Source organism: Telopea speciosissima, chromosome 8 (assembly GCF_018873765.1).
Source record: "Telopea speciosissima isolate NSW1024214 ecotype Mountain lineage chromosome 8, Tspe_v1, whole genome shotgun sequence".
Taxonomy (NCBI): Eukaryota; Viridiplantae; Streptophyta; class Magnoliopsida; order Proteales; family Proteaceae; genus Telopea; species Telopea speciosissima.
In genome coordinates, this window is record NC_057923.1 from 45,850,128 (window position 1) to 45,872,456 (window position 22,329).

Sequence of the window (22,329 nt, forward strand, 5' to 3'; positions counted from 1 at the left end):
GTTAGAGGGTCCTAGGTTTTCTATAGGTATTATCCCAATATAGCTTACGAATATTTCCTGAAGCTCTTCATTTAGCAGTTTGTGTTGGACTATTTGTGAGATTGTGACCCCCTCCTCCCCTCCTTTCATTGTTAATGTTGTTTCTTTGCTCTCTCGGCTGTTGGTTCCTTTTAACTAAGAATTATTTAGAGTGATTTTTTCAGATTGTCATGACAATGATTCTTGGTGTGAAGATGATGTGTCTTATCTGACTTGAACAGAGAGTGGCAGAGGAGGCATGATCAATTCCACACGGTACCCTTATGAATTGAGTTACACTTGTTCTATACTGCTATTTTCTACTTCTACGAATTAGTTACTAGATTTGATTGATTCTTGATGGATCATTAGATTGGCTACCGTGATGGCCTCACAGCGGGAAAAGAAGCTTCAGTACAAGAGGGTTTCAATGTCGGCTTCAAGCAATCTGTGCTTGTTGGTTACAGCTGGGGCCTTGTTAGAGCCATACACAAGGTAAAGAATAGGTTAGTTCTTGTTACTGCTTTCTACAAGTACATTATAGTTCAGAAAACAATCTTTTGGTTTTGTTTTCTAAATATGTATTTTGGTGTCTTCAACCCCTACAAAGTGCACTGGCATGTCTTCGTGATGATCAGAAAGGAAACTTGGTTGAAACAAATAGAGAACAGAGAGAAGCTTCAGAGTTTGTATGAAACAGTGAAGTCTCTTTCATCGAGTGATGCACTTAATATATTCCATAATGACATCATAGCCGGAAGTTCTGAAGAACATGGTATGCATTTGTGGGGACACTTTAATTCAGCCGACTTTCCAAATGAAAGCTAATGCAACGGTCAATTGGGAAGGCATTATAGGCAACTTGAATCCTTTCTTCTTGAATGTCCTGCAATCAAGGTGCACTGGACAGTGGACAAGAAGACGGTTGAATAAATCTTTTCTAGGGATAGGTCTTTTTTTTGGGGGGGTGGGGGGGAGGGCCGTTTGAAATATATCAACACTTCGTAGAAACTTTACCACCCATAAATATAATCAGGAATTCTATCATATGGGGGGTGGGGGGAAGGCCGTTTGAAATATATCAACACTTCCTAGAAACTTTACCACCCATAAATATAATCAGGAATTCTATCATATTATTGGCTAATGTTAGAATCCACTTACATTGAAGAAAATGTGACAGGCACAAAAAGTGCTGAACTTTACTCATTTGTAACTCATATAATGATAGAAATTAGTGTATAAAGCAATATTGCTGTACTCTTTTGTGTACGATATTGCAAATGTTTGGGTTAACTATAACTTTTTAAGCTATGTCTTAGAGTGACCTTTGATGTTTAACCAACCTTTCTTCAAAAACTATCTGTTTTAGCTTGACCTAATGAGTTCAATTATGCTCCTTGGATTTCCTGTATGGAGTTTCGCAATTATTTTTTGATAACTCGGTAAAAACTTTCAATGAAATAATTTATCAAATAATTGATTTTTTTTGGCTATAAATTCGGCTTAATTTATGTAACTAGTGGTAATCATTGAGACTCGTGGGTCTTTAACAATAGTTCGTGGTTCTGGCTTGCACTAGGTGTTTGTGCATCTCAGCATATGTTCTACCTTATGTCTTGTGTTGTTTCCTTTGTTTATATTATGTTCATACCAAAAAAAAAAAAAATCCTTTGTTTATATTATGCAGTCTTGGGTATAACATTTGAATGTAGGAAAAATTGCCCAATAAGGCAGTAGATGAATATATTAGGATGGTCTTGCTGGATTTATTGACCTGGTTGATCCTTTCAAATGGAAATTCATGTAATCTAGGAATCTAACTTGTAGCAGTTACCATTTCTACAATGGTCTAAGGAGTAAAACATTATCAACATTCTTCGGATGCATGCGTACTTTTTTGTATTTTCTCATGCATAATAGATTAGATAGTCATGAGAAGATGTTACACGTGTTTCCATTACCAGTAATTGAAAATAAAGTTAAGAAGTAATCAAACAAATTTATTATAACACACAAATTCATCATACATTACAATATAAAGTATGATATTATGGAGGTAAAGTACCCTCTACAACTGAGGATTAATATCCCCCTCAATAAGATAAGCACACACTACCATTTTTTAAAAACAAATTAGAGTAACACACCTTCTCCCAGTGCACACTGGTGAACAACAAGTTAGTTGTTCTATCTATCCATAGGCTTTGTAGTACTGATTCCTGGCCCCTGAGCTACAATTGTAGTTATCAACCCCAGTATGTCAACCTAATCTGCCTCTTGTGGTTATGACCTGCAAGAAAAGAATGGCATAAACCTTTATATTCTATGAGATTATGATAATCAATTAGTTAACTAATTGCATATATCTGCTGACTGAGATTGTTCTTACCTCAATGACTACCTTTAGTTACAAGCTTGTATACATCTTGCATGAGCAAAAGCTGCTGAGGTATTTGGCCGGTGGGTTTCACATTTGGGTGGTGGGATAACTGCTTCAAAAGCTTCGACCAGCAGTGCCACTCTCCGCTTGCGAGCTGGAGCAAGTTTAGTTACAGCTTGTTGGAGTGCATAATCGAGCATCCACTCCTCTGCATTTTTCCTTTCATCCTCCATTTGATGCCTAAGATCAACCTTTTCTGGTTCAGGTTCAGGCTCAATGTCCAGATATTGTGGCTCCCTTGGGTTGAATTTTCTTTGTTCTTCCTGGTCCTCAATGGGCCTCATACATCTCGTTGTTCTCTTCAAATTGGAGGTCATGGGCAGTTGTTGGTTGGAGGTATTTCCTTTCTTGACAATTTTTTTACCTTCTTTGGAGCTTGTGATATTGTCTTCACTGTGGATTGTTTCTGTTGCATATGATTCCATATAATCTTCAACTTGCATTGTCTCTTCTTCTCCAATGCTGTTCTCAGCTTGACTGGATTTTTCCCCATGGTCATCATGTTCCACAGAATCTTCAGCTTGTTTTTTTCCTTCTTCATCGCTTCCAACGTCAGTACCTAAAAGATTGCTGGTAATTGCAATAAAGCTGCTTTCCTGTTTATTCTCGAGGGCATTATTCACCACATCAGTGATGGGGATGGGCTCAAGATGCTCTTGGAAAAAGTTTTCTGTTTGAGGTTCTTCATCCTTCTCATCACTGGATGCTTTTGGTTCCTCAACAGATGCTGAATGGGCCATGCTGTTGACGGTATCATCTGGCTTGGGAGCTCCATCTCGCTCTTCCATAGTTGTTGCCGGCTCTTCAAATGCAACTTCAGTGGAGGACAAAAAGTTCTCATCTGGGCAGTTAGAGTTATCAGATCCTTCTCCACCGGCATTTGTGGGTACACCTGTCCAGAAGCTCTGATCTTCAGTATCGGTGTCTGAATCATCATCACCATATTCCATACTGAAACTTTCAGCATTTTCTGTGTGGACCTGTTGCTGTACATGTCCTGCTGGATATTCTTCAGAGTGGTTGACAATGTCATCTGGCCCGCAGACTAGCTCTTCCTGCAGTCTTGGACTCTTGGATTCTGGTAAATGCACAGTCATCAGATCAGACTCAGTATCAGTTGGGGGGCCAACAATCTCGCAAACCATGTCAGTGGCTTTAAGAGAAGATTTATTTAGTTCAGTGTCTGCAGCGCTTTCTCCTTCCAATTCCTTCCCAATGCAACAACATTCTGTATCTGTTTCTGCTGTGATCACACAGGATTGATAATCTGCATACTGAACTTGGATGAACTGATCATGTTGAGATGTTGGAATATCCATTTCTGCCTTCAGGTTGCTGTTTTGGTCAATATTGTCTTTGAGGCTTATTTCAGAGTAGGATAACTTATCTGGCAAACTCTCATGAACCTTCCCAGTATCATTTTCTGTTTCTATTTCAGTGCCATGTATGACTGAAGATGCCCTGCCGCCCAAAGTAGTTGCCACATCATCCCCATCTTGAATGCTTCTTCCGATTGGCGTGGCAGTGTCTTCCCTTAGTTTAGCATAAATTTCTACAAAGAAATCTATGTCATCTTGTGCCGTAGGATCTTCATTAAAGGACATCTGATCCATATCAGTTTCCGTTTCTCTTTCTCCAGGAGGCCTTTTTTCAAGTGAAGGTAGATTTTTCAGTCGCAGGCTTTTCTGTGTTTTTAATAGCCGTCTCCTTGCTGACACAAAATGCTTCAGCAGAGGCATTGGTGTATGATGATGGCCATTAAGAGAACAGTAAGTATAAGGACAGACCTTCATGGCTGAAGTTCCTTCTGATTCAGTTGCGCCTGGATTAAGTGTCAGAAAGGCAGGGAACTTTGAATGCTTCAGAGTAGATGAACAAGTAGCCTTACCAGCGTTCAGGCTGGAAGATTGAGCAATATCTGGGCTCTTCCTTATTGAAGGCCTTGCCAGTTTCGAACTAGATGTCTTTGTTAAAGTCCTTACTGGTTTCAAACTAGATGTCTTCGTAAGAGTCCTTGCTGGTTTGTGACCAGAAGTGGAAGAAGGTTTTATATGAATCAAATTGCTTTCATTTGGACTCTTGCTAGGACAACTAGTTTGAGAAGCTTGGATACTTAACTGCAAATTCTCCTTCCTTGCATCAGAACTGTTTGTGGGCTTCATATAATTGGGCAACAAATATGGTGTCTTCATCAGAGATTGTTTCTGTGGAGTAACAGCAGCACTAGATGTCTGTTCCATTGGAGATGATTCTAAATTCTCCAAATCCAAGAGCGTGATTGATCTTGATTTCTTAATCTGCTTCTTCAACTCTGCTCCACTCTTGAAACTAGGAGTCTTTGTCAGAGTCCTCACTGGTTTCAATCTAGATGTCTTTGTTGAAGTCTTCATTGGTTTGTGACCAGAAGCAGAGCAAGGCTTTGAATGATAGGAATTCCTTCTGCTCAGGCTAGGGCTTGGGCTGTTGCCATGGGAATTCCTTCCGCTTGGGCAAGGACTCGGGTTCTTGCCATTGAGTGTGCTTCCATTTGGGCATGGACTTGGACTCATACGACTTCTACCGGGGCAAGGACTTGGGCTCATGCGATAGGAATTCCTTCCACTCGGGCTAGGACTCAGGCTGTTGCCATGGGAATTCCTTCCGCTTTGGCGAGGACTCGGGCTCCTGCAATTGGGAGTCCATCCACTTGGGCAAGGACTCAGGCTCATTCGATTGGAACTCCTTCCACTGGGGCAAGGACTTGGGCTCTTGCAATGGGAATTCCTTCCACTTGGACTAGGACTCAAGCTGTTGTGATAGGAATTCCTTCCACCTGTTGTAGGATTTGGGTTCATGCGAGAGGAATTCCTTCCACTCAGGCTTGGACTCAGGCTGTTGGCATTCCTTCCACTTGGAGCAGGACTTAGGCTCATGCGATGGGAATTTCTTCCACTTGGGCTAAGACTCAAGCTGTTGCCATGGGAATTCCTTCCGCTTGGGCAAGGACTATGGCTCTGGCGATTGGGAGTCCTTCCACTTGGGCAAGGACTCATGCTCATACGATTGGAATTCCTTCCACTTGGGTTAGGACTCAGACTGTTACGTGGACAACTAGCTTGATAACGAAGAGGACTTACCTGTGAACGCTCCTTTTTTGCATCGGAACTGCTTGTAGGCTTCATATAATTCGGCGAGGGATCTCGCTTCTTGATCACTGATGGTGCTTGTGGAGTAACTGCAGCAGCAGATGCATTGGTAGGTACTTTGTGGAAGCGTGACTTCGGTCGCCTTGTTGGAAGAGGTTCTAAGTTCTCCAAGTCCAAGAGCTTGATTGATCTGGACTTTTTCATTTCCTTCTTCTTCAACTCTGTTTCACCCTTGTCTTGGACATCCTGATGCTGAGGAGATGATGGCTTAAGGGCCATCGACCATTTCTCAGATTTAACATTAGTCTTGGAATCAGCAAGGATTCCAAGCTTGTCGATAGCCTTTCTTTGGACCATCTGCAATGAAAAAGATCAGAGAATCATGATAGATGAGAATCAAATGAAGGTGGTGTTGTGATAGAAGTGGGATTTTGGATTTCTTCCTGAGAGAGGTTGAGAACTGGTGCTATTCAAGAATAGTAGTCTTCCTTGTTATCTTCTGAGAGAAAGTTCTAATGAGGAAGAAAACTCTTTGTAAGACCAAACAACCAGAGATTCCCAATGGGGTTAAGGTTACAGTTGGGTGGCCTCTCTTTAACTTTGTTTAATCTTTCAGCAGGGATTGGCCAGATTGGCCATCCCAAAATTTGAATAAGGCTGAGAGGGTTATTTGATGATGACCTTCAATTGGGACTTGGGAGAGGTAATGGGTCCCTGTCTAGTTTGGGTCTTCAGTTTGAATTATCATGGTTGTCTCAAATTCGATAAATGCCCTTGATCTTTCATTAAAATGAAGAAATTGTCCCCTTTGACTCTGGTAGATGTAATTGTAAACTTTGCAAACAATTTCTAGGGTATTATGGGTAATATGGCAAGAAGAGACAAGAGCCATGGTGGGAACTGGTGGGTGAAGAGTATATTACTTGGCTGAAGACAAGTCATGGTCGGCTTAATGCCGGTGTTGGTGGGACCCTTCTTATGGCACTCAGACGCTCCTCCACTCATGCCTTTTGAAAGAAATTTGAAAATTTTATCAGTTACTTTTCCCCTCTAATGGTGCAGGTGATAAGAGTTTTTTTTTTCTCACCGTGATGAGCAGATATGTTTACTTTCCAAGAAGGGTTGAGGTTGGTTTTGAGTCGGGTTTGTCTCAGGTTGGTGGGTTAGCCAACAACTACCCAAACACATTAATCAAGTTGAAAATGCCAGCCAAAACCATTGAGCTGGTTATCAAGAATTTCTTTACTTACATTAGGTTCATTTTTTTTTGTTTTTTTGGTGTGGATTAGCTCCATTTAAGTATGGTATTTAAAGTATGGGAGGAAGAATGCTAACCGGTGCTGTGTTTAGGCGTATACCTGTGCCTGGCACAGCCATGTGCAAAATGACTGGAGCACCTAGTCTTTTATGTCTTGGGGAGGGGGGGGGGGGGAAGACAGATACACGCAGATGCACAGAACCGGTTAGCGTTATAGTATACTATGTCAATGGAGGGGCAAATAGAAGTGGCCATGAGAGCTAAATTTTGCTATTAATCAAATTATGATGTCCTTTTGAATGGTTTGTTCCACCTACCTGTATTACCTCCATTATTGAAGAGGAATCTGTTTCTGCTTCAGTAATGCATTAACCTTTGGGAACTGTCTAATTTATGCTTATTGCTAAGCCAAACCCAAAAAAGAAAGGAAGGTATATAGTGCTTTGACATTCACAAGTGATAGGAACTACACCCTATTTCTAAACCAATCTCTTAACATCAAATAATTGTGAAAGGTTCTACTTACTGATTATTAAAGGATTTACATTTTGGGTTTTCTTTCCCATAAATTGGTTTAAATTTTCTGGTATATCTAGAGTTTACTAGTTAAATTGATTTCATAATATAAGAGAAAGGGTAAAAACTTTTTACAATTCATGAATGTGGGAAAAATAGAAGAGAAATAGGAAAAGCAAGGGTTTTTAAAAAATTATCCTTTTATTAATTCTTTGAAATAAAATATTTTTCTTTTATGTAACTTCCCTTTCTTTATCAATATTAAATGGATGATTATTTGTTTATCACAAAGAAATGATTATTTTGATATTATCCTGTAAGTACCTTTTAAGTTCAAAAAAGTGTGCCAATCCAGGGCTTGCCCGGGTGGTAGCTACTCCCTTGGAAGAACGAATTGCGTCAGGAGATTGATCGGTGTGCTTCAAGTCTCCTTAGCGGCATTAAGTCCACTCTTTACTTGCTGTCTAAGAAATGGAGCCCCTGTGGTACCATATGGATCCCTTGTGGGTCTTTTCATTGCTTCCATGTGGGGCCCTGATGGCCAATAGGCCCTTGACAACTTCCCCCGAAAAAAAAAAAAAAGTTCTAAAAAGTATGAAAAGAGGTACTTCCTTTCTTTTGGATGGCAAAACGTTGATTTGTAAAGCCCACCTAAACATCAACTGGTTAGGGGGTTTCATACAGTGTTTTCTATTTATATATGTGATAAAATTTATATGATAGTATAATCTGTATATATCTAAATGTAAATAATATTCAACAATTGTTTCATAAAAAACCCACTAATACAATATTATAACATTTTAAAGTAGTTATCAATAACTAAATATTAAAAGTTATTTGTTTTTGCATTTGACCAAATTGGATTATTAGAGGAATAGAGGCTAACCTTACACCAACCCCAAAAGCAAAGGTGAAGGTTTTTTAATTTATTCATTTTTAGGGAAAGAGAATACTACCTGGGCGTGTACGGTGCGTTGTGTTATCCTTACGCCTAGACACAATGGAATGTGAAATGATTGCCGTGCTCTCAGAAAATTCTTCCTTTCCATAGGGTGTGGCAATCATTTTGCGAACCCTTGTGTCTAGATGTAGAACACACTGCACGTGCCCAAGTAGCTTTATTTTCCCCTTAATTTTAATAACACAAGAAGGCATTTTTGTATCTAACAAAAACAGTAAAATATATTAACTAATCAGGTAAACTATCAAAATAATGATACATCAAAATTGGGGGAGGGAAGAATCAACTATCAAAAAGATGATACATAAAAAAACAAAAATAAAAAAATTACAAGGCATATCTTTGGACAAAGTTTTTCTCCACCAGTAGAAGACGGTTCACCCACTATCTAAAGGATCACAAACCCCTCCTAGGATTTTAGTATGTTCCAAAATACCCTCCTAATAACCTATTCTTGCACTCTCCCACCCCTCGGTGAATGGGATCCCAATCACTGTGGGTGGAGGAAAACTTGATCCCATATCTTTTGTTTAATTTTCGCTTCATTTTCTTTTACCAAATCTTTATAATTGGATAAGAAATGGCTTTATTTAACCTCTTTTTCTTTTCTCAGAATTCTTAAAGGACAGTCAATTACTTAGTTTTTTTTTTTTTTTGGCAAGCTACGGTGGTTGTATATCCATTGGATGTACAAATAGGTGGGGTCATGATTGACAAATTTGTGGATTACTTGTGAACTCTTCTCCTTTGTTGATTTCATCTTTGGAAAATATGTACTCAATGTCATATTTTTCAAAGGTGTGAAACATTTCTTGATTTATACCTTGAAATTGTTATTCATGGAACTTTGAAGTAGTATTTTTTTTATTTATTATTTTCCAATTTTATTTGTAGGATATATTCATGTTGAAAATTATTAATGGTAGTATTGAACTATAATGGAATGGATCTTGCATCTCATTTTCCCTTTCCCCAATCTTCTAGCTAAGTATGTGGACAATCAAGGTCAGTTAGTCTTATCATGAAAAGTACTATCCCTATTGACCTTTTTTTTTTAAAATAAAAAATAAATTGCAGCAATTAATCAGCATTTTGGATTTGCACAAGCTATTCTTCTACATGACCAGTCTCAACAAACTAATAAAATGTATTTCTTGGCTCTTTATTTTTGAACATGCATGACAATCTTGCAGCTTATGTGACATCACAAGCAGTCTATAACACATCAAGTTAAATTTTCTTTTCCTTTCTAATGCCAAAGATCTCATGTGATTTTATTCAAATAGGTTGGTGAGGAGGTCTCATAGTAGTTTCTATAAGATTAGCAAAACTTTTTAAATTTACCTTATATTGGGCGATTGTTCTCTGCTTGGGAGGGCAGGTTGTGCCCAGACACATGATCGGTCATTTCGGCCATTTAAGGGGGTGGGGTGGTCATTTCGCCCATCCCCATGTGTTTGGGCGCATCCTATGCCCCGGCACAGAGAAAATTTGGCCATATAACTTTTGGGAGAAAGATGCTACTGGGCTACGTAGCATATGTTAGTGCATTCCTATCTCTCTCTCTCTTTCTTCCCTCCTATGAAATGAGAGAAATAAAAGAGCAATAAGAAGAGCAACATATAGTCAAGGACCGAGTTTCCCTCCACCCATGGTGAATGAGATCCCATTCACCGTAAGACGGGAGAGGGCCGGAAGGGGTATCGGGAGGGTATTTTGGAACATACTAAAATCCTAGGAGGGGTTTGTGAACTCTAGGATGGTGGGTGAATGACCGTCCTCTATAGGTGGAGGAAAACTTAATCCTATAGTCTATCTCGAAGTACACACATATTCATACAACATATAGTCTTTAAAAAATTATTTCAATGTTTTACATTGAAAATCTTCAGAAAAACAAATCAAATTTCTAGATGTTATGATCCTGTATTTTTAATTCCTAAGATTGATTCACATAGTGACAAGGAGATTATTTTGAAAGTGGGGAAGAGAATGCTAACCAATCGTGTAGCCCTTGCACCAGCGTGGGGGCAAATGACAGTGCGTACAAAGGCATCGGTTTAGATGAGATTTCTGATTTCACTAGGAGCTGAATGGTCTTTTTAACACAGAGACATTGGTTTGTGTCTAGGTGCAAGAACCATCCTAACCACGTGATTGATTAGTGTTCTTTTTCCCTTTGAAAGTTCCACAGTAATTTGCGTAGTAAGGTATTTTATGATAGTTCCAATGACAACTATAATGCCAATTATTTTTCTTTTTATTATTGTAATCAATAATTCTATCAATACTTTAATGAGGCAAAGCATGCCTTTTTGACTAAACATATTGTGGAAGTCGACTTATACATTAATCCACCACGATGGTGTGCTCGTAGTTTTTCCTCCCCTGCTGTTGGAGTGATCTTACTTCTCTCTACTTGCTAATGGCTTTGAAGGCACTGACGATCTCACCCTCCCCATCTGCTGCTGGATCATCTTCCTCCCCCCCTTCCCATCATGACCAGTTTTACTAGCAACCGAGTGTTTTTGATGAGGAAAAGTCTGATGATGAAGATACTTTCACAATCGATGAAGAGTATGAAGCCCGTCTCTCCCATAGTGAGACTCACTCTATTGTAGGTCGGATTCTACCGGGAAGGAGATACAGAAGACAATCGGTTACAGAGGCTCTGGTCTCTGCCTGGAATACTACTTCCCCAGTTTATGTTTCCCCTCTCAAACCACATACTTATCTTTTCAAGTTTGAACACCCCATGGACCTATACAATGTCATGAATGAAACTCCGTGGTCGGTCGCGGGAAACATTATTGTCCTGGAACATTGGAGAGCAGCAATGGACTGGACTTTTTCTTCTACAGATATGTGGGTTCAATATCATGAGATCCCTGAAGAGCTGCGAGATCATCAACTTGTATCTAAAATGGTTCAGAAAGTTTGTGTGGTTAAGAAACTTCTCTTTGTTAATGGACTCCATGGGGGGCAATGAGTGCATTACTACAGAGCTCGAGCCACGGTGGACATCACCAACCCTCTGAAACAATCCTTAAAGCTGAAGCGTAGAAATGGGGTTACCCAGGCCGTGGAGATTTGATACGAGCGCCTCCCTTTGTTATGCTACTATTGTGGTCGCCTGCGCCATGATGAACAGCGGTGTTGCACCTTATTTGAAGAGGAAGAAATCTATCGTAGTGCACATCACTGCGACAAGAATGTGGCCTATTCGCAATTCCCTCGAAGACGCTTTCAGCCTCACCTTCTCTGTCCGGCACCGAATGCTTGTTTGATTGAGCAGGCTCTGGTGATCCTGCCTCAGTCTGAAACTCATGCCCCTGACCATGGTGTTGCTCAACGGCAGCGAACTCCTGCAGGCTCGGCGGCAAGCTCAGGCTAAGCGACAAATCCGGGTGGTGTAACTGTTACCCCTAATAATTTCCTGATAACCCCCTCCATTAATCCCGCCCATGACCCCCGCGCTTCCCCTATATCCACGTCCCATTCCCCTTCTATTATGGAAAATTGCCATATTGATCCTTCTTACGTTAATCACCCCTCCACCTACCATTCCATGCCACCTCACCTTACCATTTCCCCATTAAATATCTATCCACCAGCCCCCCTACCCGTATCTTCTTATCCTATTTCCTCTAACTCTCCCTCCACTACCGATAATTCAGGGAGCCACCTTCTTATGCTCCTTAAAAATCTCCCTCAGACCCCTGAGATATCACATGCTCTAACGGCCCTCTTACCCCACTTATCCAGCTGTACTCTCTCAGACTCGCCATCTGTGATCGCAAATCACTCCCCTCTGCCCCAAACCCAAACCCGAAACCACCCTATTGACCAAGGGCTGCACCTCACTCCACAGCCAGACTCTATTGACCCACTTTATGGCTAGACCCACGTCATACCATCATCCTCTCATGACTGAAATCACCCTGGCTAACAAGTGTAGGCTTTTAAGCGGTTGCGGTTGTCTTCAGAGGACACAGGTACAGAAGATGATATGGACTTGGTTGCTGATGACTCTTTGACTTTTTTAAGATTAAAACCCGTGGAGACTGGAGGGAACTAGCTCCACGGGGGGATATGAGGTTGCTCGGGTGGAACTGTCAAGGGCTGAGGAGACCCTCGACAGTTCGATACCTTAATCATCTCCTCAAAGTTGACAGACCTGAGGTGGTTTTTTTAATGGAGACTAAAAGCAATGGTAAGGTTATTGAGAGAATCAGAGGAAGTGGAAACTTTAGTGGCTATTCAATTGTGGACCCGATTGGTGCATCGGGAGGGCTTGCTTTGTTATGGAAAGAGTCTGTTAATATGACAATTCTGTCATCTGATGTTAACTTGTTTGATGCTGAAATAAAGATTATGGATTCCCCCCCCCTTTTACCTGACATGTGTTTATGGTGACCCGGTGAAACATAAGAGAAAACTTGTGTGGGATCGTATTCTTGCGGTAGAAAGTCAAAGGTAAGGCAGTTGGTTATACTATGGTGATTTTAATTCTTACCTCTCCTGTCAGGAAAAGGCTGGTGGTTCCCAATCGTGCTTTAGGGATTCTGACATCTTCAGGGAATTCCTGGATGCATGTGATTTCCTTGATCTTGGGTGCCAAGGGCCAAATTTTACCTGGAATAATGGAAGAAGCGGGCAGTCGAACATCAGGATTCGGTTGGATCGTGCACTTTGCAACCCTGCCTGGAGACAGACCTTTGAAGATGCAACGGTCTTTGTTAAGCCGATAGTCAATTCGGACCACAACCCTATTGTTATTGACATTGAGGGGGGGTACTTCCCATGGACAAAGACCATTTCGGTTTGAGTCCATGTGGATGCTCCATGAGGATTGCAAGAACACTGTTGCCAGGGCTTGGTCCATCTTTACTACTGGCTCCCCTGCTCATCGTGTACTAAGAAAGACCAATCACTGCAGAAATGTCTTCAAGAAGTGGAATAGGGAGGTGTTTGGGAACGTCCATGAAAATATAAAAAATCTAAAATCCCAACTGGAGCATATTCAGGGCCTTCCCAAGTCTGTGTTTTCTCAACAGAAAGAGTTTGACGTTTCAAAGCTTCTTGAGGATGAGTTACAGAAGGAAGAGGAGATGTGGAGGCAGAAGTCACGGATCGATTGGATCAGGGGATGTGACAGAAATACTTCTTTCTTTCATGTTTCGACTGTTAGAAGAAGGCATCGAAATCGGATCCTAAAGCTGAAGCACCCTTCTGGTCAGTGGTCGTCTAGTGCATCAGAGGTGTCTGACATTCTTTGTAATTATTTTCAGCATATTTACTCTTCAAAACCTATGGATGATCATGCTTTGGAATCGGTTCTAGATTCGGTTGAGCCCATTGTGACTAGTGAGATTAATGAGGCTCTGTGCAAACACCCAACAATGGAAGATGTCAGGCTTGCACTCTTTGCAATGGCTCCTCTTAAGTCACCAGGATCGGATGGCTTACCTCCAATATTCTATAAAAAATACTGGGATATTGTGAGGGACGATTTATTCTCCCTTGTGTTGAATTTTTTTAGAACTGGTCTTATTCTAATAGAGTTAAATCGTACCTACATTTGCCTTATTCCAAAGGTGGGAGTTCCTAAGACGGCGGACCAATTTCGGCCCATTAGTCTATGTAATGTGGCCTTTAAAATCATCACAAAGTTTGTTGCAGACCGATTGCGTGGAGTGTTGGACCAATTAATTGCCCCAAATCAGTCAGCTTTCATTCTTGATCGCCTTATCTCTGATAATATTATGGTAGCCCATGAGATGTTCCATTATATTAAAAAGCAGAAGGGAGGTAAACACAGTTTCCTAGCCCTTAAGCTTGACATGCGAAAGGCATATGATTGGCTGGAGTGGAACTTCGTGGAAGGTATGCTCTTAAAGTTAGGCTTTGATCAGCTTTGGGTTGTCCGGGTGATGTTTTGTATTAAGACAGTCACTTATAATCTCCTTATTAATGGTTGCATAAAGGGTAATATCACCCCGACAAGGGGGATTAGACAGGGAGACCCAATCTCACCTGCTATTCTTATCTTATGTTCTCAAGCTCTTACTGCTGTTATTAAGAGAGCTGAGGCTGCTGGGAATCTTCGCGGTGTTAGGGTGAGGCATAGGGGGGCTGCCATCACGCATTTGCTTTTTGCTAACGATTGTTTGCTCTTTTCTAGAGTTAATTTGCAGGAAGTGAATTCTCTCAAGGAGTGCTTAGATCTTTATTGTAAAGCGACGGGCCAGGCCATTAATTTGCAGAAGTCTAGCCTCACTTTCAGTCCAAACACCCATGTTAAATTCAAAAGATGGTTTTCAAGGGTGCTGAAGGTGAAATATGGAGACGGCCCGTCAAAATATTTGGGATTGCCAACTGACTTTGGTAGCTCAAAAAAGACCATTTTCAATGAAGTGAAGGAGAAAACTATGAATAAGTTATTGGGGTGGAAGGGCAGTTTGTTTTCTCATGCTGGCAGAGAGGTTCTCTTGAAATCAGCTATAAGCCCCATGTCAAATTTTGCAGGATCCCACTTCAAGTTGCCGGTCTCGTTTCACAATGCCATCAAGAGGGCATCCTCAAATTTCTATTGGGGTAATGCTGAAAGTAATAGAAGGATCCATGGGATTTCTTGGCCGAGATTATGCAAACCAAAATCAGTTGGTGGGTTGGGCATTAAAGATACAAGGCTGCAGAATCGAGCTCTCTTAGCAAAGGCGGCTTAGCGTTTGTGGTCAACTCCAAATTCTTACTGGGCTAGATTTATCAAGTCTATTTACTACCCTGCCATTGATTTCTTGCATGCAAAATTGGTAATCGACCTTCGTGGGGTTGGAGAAGTATGCTGGAGGGGAGGGCGGTGCTTTTCGATGGTTTATTGTGGAAAATTGGTGATGGACGTAAGGTTGATATTTGGAAGGACAATTGGATCCCTTCGCTGCCCAACTATAAGGTGCAATCCCAAAGGCCCGTGAATTGTGGGCTCACTTTTGTTGCTGACTTAATTGATCCAACTAGCCGCACGTGGAAGGCTAGCCTCTTACAACGCTTATTCCAGCCTGCGGAGGTTAATGCTATTTTAAAGATCTCTCTTAGATTCTTCGTTGAAGAGGATATTCAGGTCTGGGGTGCCTCCAAGGATGGGCGCTTCTCTGTAAAGTCAGCTTATTGGCTCCTTGCGAAGAAGGAGGAGGAGGACCAGAGGTCAAGGGCAGCAACATCTAGAGTTCACAACTGGGAGATGATTCCAGAAAGGGTTTGGAGGAGAATCTAGAAGATTGATACACTGCCGAAGATAAAAGCCTTTATTTGGAGAACTTGCAATGAAGGACTCCCAACAGGCTTAGGTCTTCATGGTCGGCAAATTCCCATTGATCCAGCGTGCCCACGCTGCGGATATGAGAAGGAAACTGGGGATCATCTGTTGTTGGACTATCCCTTCGCAAGAGCAGTTTGGCATGGAAGTTCTCTTCATTATTCCCCTCCTACGGATGTTACTCCCACCATTGCTGCCTGGTTAGGTAGCTAGGATGTCGTGTTTCGACATGACAAAAGGTTGGAGCGTGAGGCACTGTCGAAGGCAGTCTTCTGGTGTTGGTACCTGTGGAGAGAGTTGTGCTTCAATTCTATTTGTTGGACTCCCTCAGAAGTCATCTCCATGGCAAACAAGGCTTATTTGGAATTTGCAGAGGTTGGGAAGCCTGCAGGCCTCTCAAATTCATCTCAGGTAGCAGATAGAGACTCCCCCCCTCAAGTCTGGAATGCACCTCCAACAGGTATTACTAAGATAAATTGCGATGTTGCTCTCCTGCAAGACAATGCAAAGGGTGGTCTGGGATTGGTTTTGTGAGACATACTGGTAACCAAAGAAAGTTTGTTTCCATTCCCATGTGTTTCAATTCAGCTCTTCAAGGAGAACTGCTGGCTGTTCGTGCTGCTCTGCGGCTGGCTCCTGTGTTGGGTCTCACGCAGGTTCAGGTTGAATCGGATTGTAGAGGGGCTATGAACTACATGTTGGATCACTCGTGTACAGCCCCTATCAATTCAGCTGTGGTGCTTGGTGACATTTGGAAACTCTCTGCTTCCTTTTCTTCTATTTCTTTTCACTGTATTTCTAGGGCTATTAATGGTGCTGATGCCCTAGCCAGGAAAGCCCTGTCATTGGTGTGTTTGACAGATTGGCCTCTTTCCACTCAGTGGCTTCATGAGCTCTGTTCTCGTGAAGTTGTCGCTTGTACACACCCCCTTTCTCAGTAAATTTCCCCTTTACCAAAAAAAAGAAAAAAGACTTATACATTAATGGGTCCACGTTGGTGAAAAATAATCACCATTATATCACTTTTTTATTATTTAAAAATCTTCTCAAATCAGAAAAGAAAAACAAAGGATCAGAACTCTATTCTCAGTCCACAACATACTTGTGAATGGTTTGAAACATGAAACCCAAAAAGGAGTTGTTAAAAAACAAAAAAGTTTCATTTGAGTTGTCACCAAAAATGATGGAACGGCCAATCTTCAAAACAAGTACAAGAATTCGAAACATACATAACATAATTCTAACACACCTACGGCATTATCATTAGCGGGAAAAGCTCAACTTTCAATAAAAAAAATCAAGGAACCTTTAAGAAATCGATAACAAGGCCGACCAAAAATATCATCCAACATGACATTCTTCACATAAGAGGAAAAAAACACCGAAATCTGAGGACGAGATTCACTCTGCTTCGCACTTCGCAACTGCTTTAGCGAGAGAATTTGCAATAGGGTTCATTTCCCTAAAACAATGGGAAATTTTCTTACATTACATGTATCTTAAATATCATAAAATTACTTTGATAGTGTGACGGCTAGTAATTATGCATTTTGGTGCCTCTTGCTTGTAGACTAAAACCCTTAATTTTTAACAACCCTTAATTAATTATAACTTTGAGCAACAACAGTCACAAACAAATGGGTCCTTCTAGGTGTGACTATGCCTAGTGAAGTATAACGCTTACTATTTGCCATTTGGGAGTACATGGATTAGTCCATATGATAGTGGATCCCACTTACGTTTCAATGACCAAATTTAAGCTAAAATAAGTAAGGAAAGTTGTTCAAACTCTGATTCAAAGTTTAGTAAAATTGCCAAAATGCCATCATACGGAGATGAATATAAAATACACAAAATTGCATCTTTAGTAATTTTAGCTATTTCCTCATTGTAATTTAAAATTGTACCAATGAGATGCTTGTCTCGTACGTCTTCTATCACACAAACTACCCATGTACTGACATGTGGCAAATAATGAAGAATATTATACTTCATTAGACATAGTGACCAGGAAGAAAACCCTGAATAAAAATACCACTCACAATTAATGTTGAAAGAATTGAGCAACTTCCAAACACCCCTCCTTTTCCTAACTCAAAAGTTAAAAAAAAAAAGAAAAAAAATAATAGTAAGATTTTTTTCTTCTCTTGGTAGGTAAACAAACAAGATGAGAATGTTGTAACATCTAAAAGAGGGATAGGGGAAGAGTGGATTAGCTAGAGAAATAGAGATGATATCTTATATTATTGAAGCAGACATATACAGATATCAGACCCGAGGGGTTTGGGGGTTGGGGGTGGTAGGAAAATTATCCACTCTAATTCCCTAAAGCTCGGCAGTGCGACAGTGCTAGGTGGAGATGTTAACACGAGGCAGTTTGGACATCCAACAGTTCAAGTTCATTGATTATGTTGAACTCGAATCGTTGGATGTCTGATCTACCACGTGTCGACATCCCCATTTAACACTGTCGCACTGCCAAGCTTTAGGAATTGGAGAACATAATAATCCGGGGGTGGTATGGGATATGATGGGGTAGGGTCATATTGGGCTGAAAACTTACAAAATTTCCATCTTATCGTGTCAACTTTCTTTCAATTACTCTTTTTGGACATCAGCCCACGTGTTTCATTAGACAAATAAATGACAATTATTGAGTATAGAGGGAAAGACAAAGGCATGATTAACACAGTTGAAGCATATATAGCAATTTTGTTTTGTTTTTTTGGGGGTGGGGGCGGGGGGGGTGGGGAGTAAGAGAATAATTAGGACAGGATTCTTTACAAATATCAGAGAAGAAAAAGATTTTCCCCCTATGGGTGTGTTAAAAGATCTTTTTTCCTTTCTTGGAAGGTGGCATAAGTAAATCAAAGTTGATTTGATTGGGTTTGAAAACATAAAACATCATGTGTCACGCAGGAAGAAAAGAAGAGGCATTTCCCGGGTCAAAATATGTTTTAGGATAGTAATTTTAAAATTTAAATGATAAAAAAACTTTATTAAGAATCAATTACACATTTGTAGGACAAATTTCATGCTCCAACATCTTGATTGGATAACTATATATATATACTTCAAGGGGCACTGTTCTCTGCCCGGGAGTCCATGGTAGCGCAGGCAGCGTCCAGACAATAGAGGCGGGATATGGTGGAGAGGCGGGATATGGTGGTCATTTTGGCTATTTAGGGGGTGGGACAGTCATTTTGCCCACCCCCATGTGTCTGAGCGCATCCTGCATCTCTAGTTCAGAGGAATAAAGATATGAAAAAAAATTTCCTTCAATGTGGGGAGGAAGAATCTCCAACGCACTAGTGATGTGACCATAAGATGAGACCCTCAAATGAGTCCATGGAATCTATGCTTAAGTGAAGTGATTAAATCACTTAATGTATACTGATTACATGACATCTGTCAAGAAGATGTGGATCCCACTATTACTTGTGAGTTTTTTATTTATCCCCTTAACTCATCATGTCATGTAAACAAAATTAGTGAAGTGATTTTTCACTTCATGTGTGTGAAAATTTCCCTCCTTCAAACTCTTGATACATCAACAAACTCCTACCCTTTATTGACGAATTAAAAAATACACTACTCTTTGGTCATCTAACGATACCAATGGCCATGAGAAAGAGAGAGTTCTTTCACTATGGATAAAGGAAAACTTGATCCTAAGATTATAACTGAGAAATGTTTATGACTACTTGTTTGTTATCAGATGATTCTTGATTTCTGGCTAAATGCATTTTCCAAGATGATAATTGTCGTTCATCTTTGTGGTAGTTTCTGATATTCTGTTTCTGAGTTAGTCTTTTTCTTCCGTTGTATTCTTGTTTCTCCCCAGGTTGTTAAACAAGGATGCCCACATTATGACTAAAGGGACATCTTTTTTAAAGTTGTCTTCTGTGTGCTGGCTTAATCCACCACATTTTATTATAAATCCGAACTTGCCATTCTTAGGAGCAGGAACCTTTCTTCTTTATTATTTTTTTTCTAATAAATTTCGGGCCAAAAGGCCTTGTTCTTGATAAAAAAAGGATAGAATGGGTAGCTACATTTTGGAGGTCATTCATTAAATACAGGGTACATTTGTTGGATCTGACCCTTGAACCTACCAAATCCATCTTCCTCAGTAACTGCTCATCCAAGAAAGCATCCTTAACTTTAGCCTTCTTGGTTCTATGATGAACTAATGAAGATTGAATATTAATTGGTTTTGAAAAAGCACAACTCCTTGGTTACAGTGAGTTAGGTATGAAAGATTGTAAAGAAAACACAAAGAAGATACCAAATGAGATTTTTTTTGGGTCTTTGAGTTGCATAAAGAACCTACAACATCCTTAATCTGCATTTTTTTCTCTTTCACTTTTTCATAATGAAAAGAAAAGTAATATCAGCCCTTTTGAAGATGTCTAATGCTTTCACTTTCTGTATTTTTTTCTACCAAAAAATATGTAAAAATGGCTCCACCTAAACATAATGAGGTCACTCCCATGCCTTAGATATTGGTGATTAGCTAACTCTTAGTTAATCAGAAAACCCATCTTTGTTATAATTTCATCATTAGATGGCTTAATCTGGCTGTACATGACCTTTCATATAATATATTGTTAAGATATGGGTCCTCTCATTTTATGAAAATAATGATCACATCTTATTGTTTTTTTTTTTAAAACTTTTTTGGTATCCAATCAAATTGTGGTTTTTACTAGTGGTGATTTGCTGCTAATCACAAAAGCTATGAAAAAGACCAAAATAAACAAACATAAGCTAATAAATGGAAGTTTGGGAATTTTGGAGATTTGGGATAAAGTCCATTAATCATTATATAAACATGTGGTGGATATAAGTGGGCCTTTGTGTAGTCTTCTAGCTACATGATGTTGTGTAGATAATAATCAATGTTTTCAATAATGGAGGGTAGATGAACCAAACTTTTGTCACTAATTGACTCACATCAACTTCAAAAAAATATTTTTTGGAGTAATTTCAAGAAAGGAAAGCGGCTTTAACACCCATTGATTGTCTCTAACCACGGTAAACAATTCAGGACCTACCATGTTCAATCTTTGCTAGCTATGTCCCTCTATTAAAAACCAAATGGGAAATCAAGACTTTAACGCAAGTTAAGCTATGTTTTCCTTTTGGTTTTTCTAAGCATTTGGACAGAATGGGACCATTTACGCATTTGGATTAGAGTCAAAGCAAAGCCCAAGCTAGCATTTCTTTTTGTTTCCCCACAAATTGTTTGATTGACCCCGGTAAGTCCTGGAGTATTGTCTCTGTTGCATCTTTTTATCATAAACCACATAACATGGATGACTATTCATATATATTCTCAGGTTGACACTAAGAGGGGGCGGGGTAAGGCGGGGTGAATTAAGGTCACAAAATTTCTCTAAACATATTTTCAACACATATTGTAATTCATTTTTGGTATTCCCAACAATGATTCTACCCAAAAAAAAAAGGAATCAATCAATACTGACGGAAACATACTGTGGTATGCACTTCCATTTTGTCATTATAATGTGGGCAGGTTTACCAAATATTGCTCTTTCATTCTATCATTACCATTGCACTCCAATACCTAAACAATAATAATGTAACCACAAGAACACATGATATAACTTGGTTCGACGATATGCCTACATCCATAGAGTACTTTTATTTTTATCGTATTTTATTGTATAAAAGTTTGTCATAATATTTATAGCATTTTAATTAGGTTAAAGATGACTCTTTGTTTTATTTTGGGTTTTTTTCTTTCATGCATTAACATGTATTTAAATAAGTAATGGCATTTTTGTAATTATGATGCTTTTTTGATTTTTTCTTTTAGATATATGTTTATTTTATTTTCAATATATTAACTTTTTTGATAGCCAAATGTTTTGGGTATAGGCTCTAACCCTAACTTTTATTTTTCTAGAATTTTATTTATTTTCAATTTTGACCAAGTAAATAAAAAGACTAGTTTATCTTGGTGGACTGAGTTGCCTTGCATCTCAAACCCCAACGTGACTCATAATCTAATTTTTTGGTTTGTTTCGTCTCATTGGAGCCATCATAGATTCATGATTGTTTTTATGGATGTTAGAACCTAATATAGGTGGCGACTCTCCCAAAAAAGTGAAGATGATGTTTCTCAATTTGGGAGCAGATCATTGTTCTTACAGTGGTGACTCCGCTGAGGATTTTTTTTTTGTCGAACTTCTGATGGTTCTTGGTCTTGTGGTATGATATTGTGTGATATTGATTGTGTTGACTATGCATCTTACACGACATCACCATTTGTACACTGTCACATCAAAGATCTACTCTAAAAGCTGGCCACGTGGTGTCACACAGCTTACCTTGATGAAATAACAACCATTAACCTCGTATCTTCAGGTATATTAAAAAGGTTGTATCGTCATACTGTTTGATCATCATATATGAAGGCATCACGAGAGGTATATTATGGCACAACTTACTAAAGGTGAATCTCATGTCCCAAGCAAGCTTTATGGATCATGTAAGGGATTAGAACTAATAATAGGGTATGCAACACTAATAGTAGTGTTGTATGCAAACTCATCGGGTACATTGTTGGTTCAATTCTTTTCCAGTCCAGATATTGTCTTTCATATCTTAGGCCAACCAATCTAATTATGTGGTATCTGGACCAAATTCAAATAACTAGTT

At 39.7% G+C, this 22,329-nt stretch overlaps 1 protein-coding gene and 2 long non-coding RNA genes across 4 annotated transcripts; 2 read left to right on the top strand and 1 right to left on the bottom strand.

Annotated features, from left to right (window-relative positions):
• The first annotated feature begins 208 nt into the window (after positions 1–208).
• LOC122671011 lies at positions 209–645 on the top strand. The gene is made up of 3 exons (XR_006334300.1): positions 209–294; positions 391–513; positions 629–645. It is a non-coding gene; the product is annotated as an uncharacterized LOC122671011 (long non-coding RNA).
• A 1,355-nt stretch (positions 646–2,000) lies between these two features.
• Positions 2,001–6,210, bottom strand: LOC122671009 (calmodulin binding protein PICBP-like). 2 transcript variants are annotated; one of them, XM_043868089.1, is made up of 6 exons: positions 5,478–6,210; positions 5,394–5,434; positions 5,034–5,273; positions 3,850–4,957; positions 2,411–3,609; positions 2,001–2,316 (listed from the first exon to the last, which is right to left on the bottom strand). In XM_043868089.1, exons 4-5 carry the CDS (start codon positions 4,849–4,851, stop codon positions 2,425–2,427), a joined length of 2,187 nt encoding a protein of 728 aa, XP_043724024.1. In that variant the 5' UTR covers positions 4,852–4,957; positions 5,034–5,273; positions 5,394–5,434; positions 5,478–6,210; the 3' UTR covers positions 2,001–2,316; positions 2,411–2,424. The 2 variants fall into 2 exon arrangements, with proteins under 2 accessions (XP_043724024.1, XP_043724023.1); XM_043868088.1 differs by having other exon boundaries at positions 5,196–6,210.
• On the top strand, positions 4,573–20,192 carry LOC122671012. The gene is made up of 5 exons (XR_006334301.1): positions 4,573–4,690; positions 10,438–10,443; positions 12,806–12,812; positions 13,889–13,895; positions 20,178–20,192. It is a non-coding gene; the product is annotated as an uncharacterized LOC122671012 (long non-coding RNA).
• Positions 20,193–22,329: the final 2,137 nt, after the last annotated feature.

Coding starts and splice junctions, on each gene's coding strand:
- LOC122671009 (XM_043868089.1), bottom strand. CDS start 4,851: ATGAAGACTTCAACAAAGACATCTAGATTGAAACCAGTGAGGACTCTG. Junction 3,610..3,849: donor AGGTTCATGAGAGTTTGCCA/GATAAGTTATCC, acceptor CTTAAAGCCACT/GACATGGTTTGCGAGATTGT.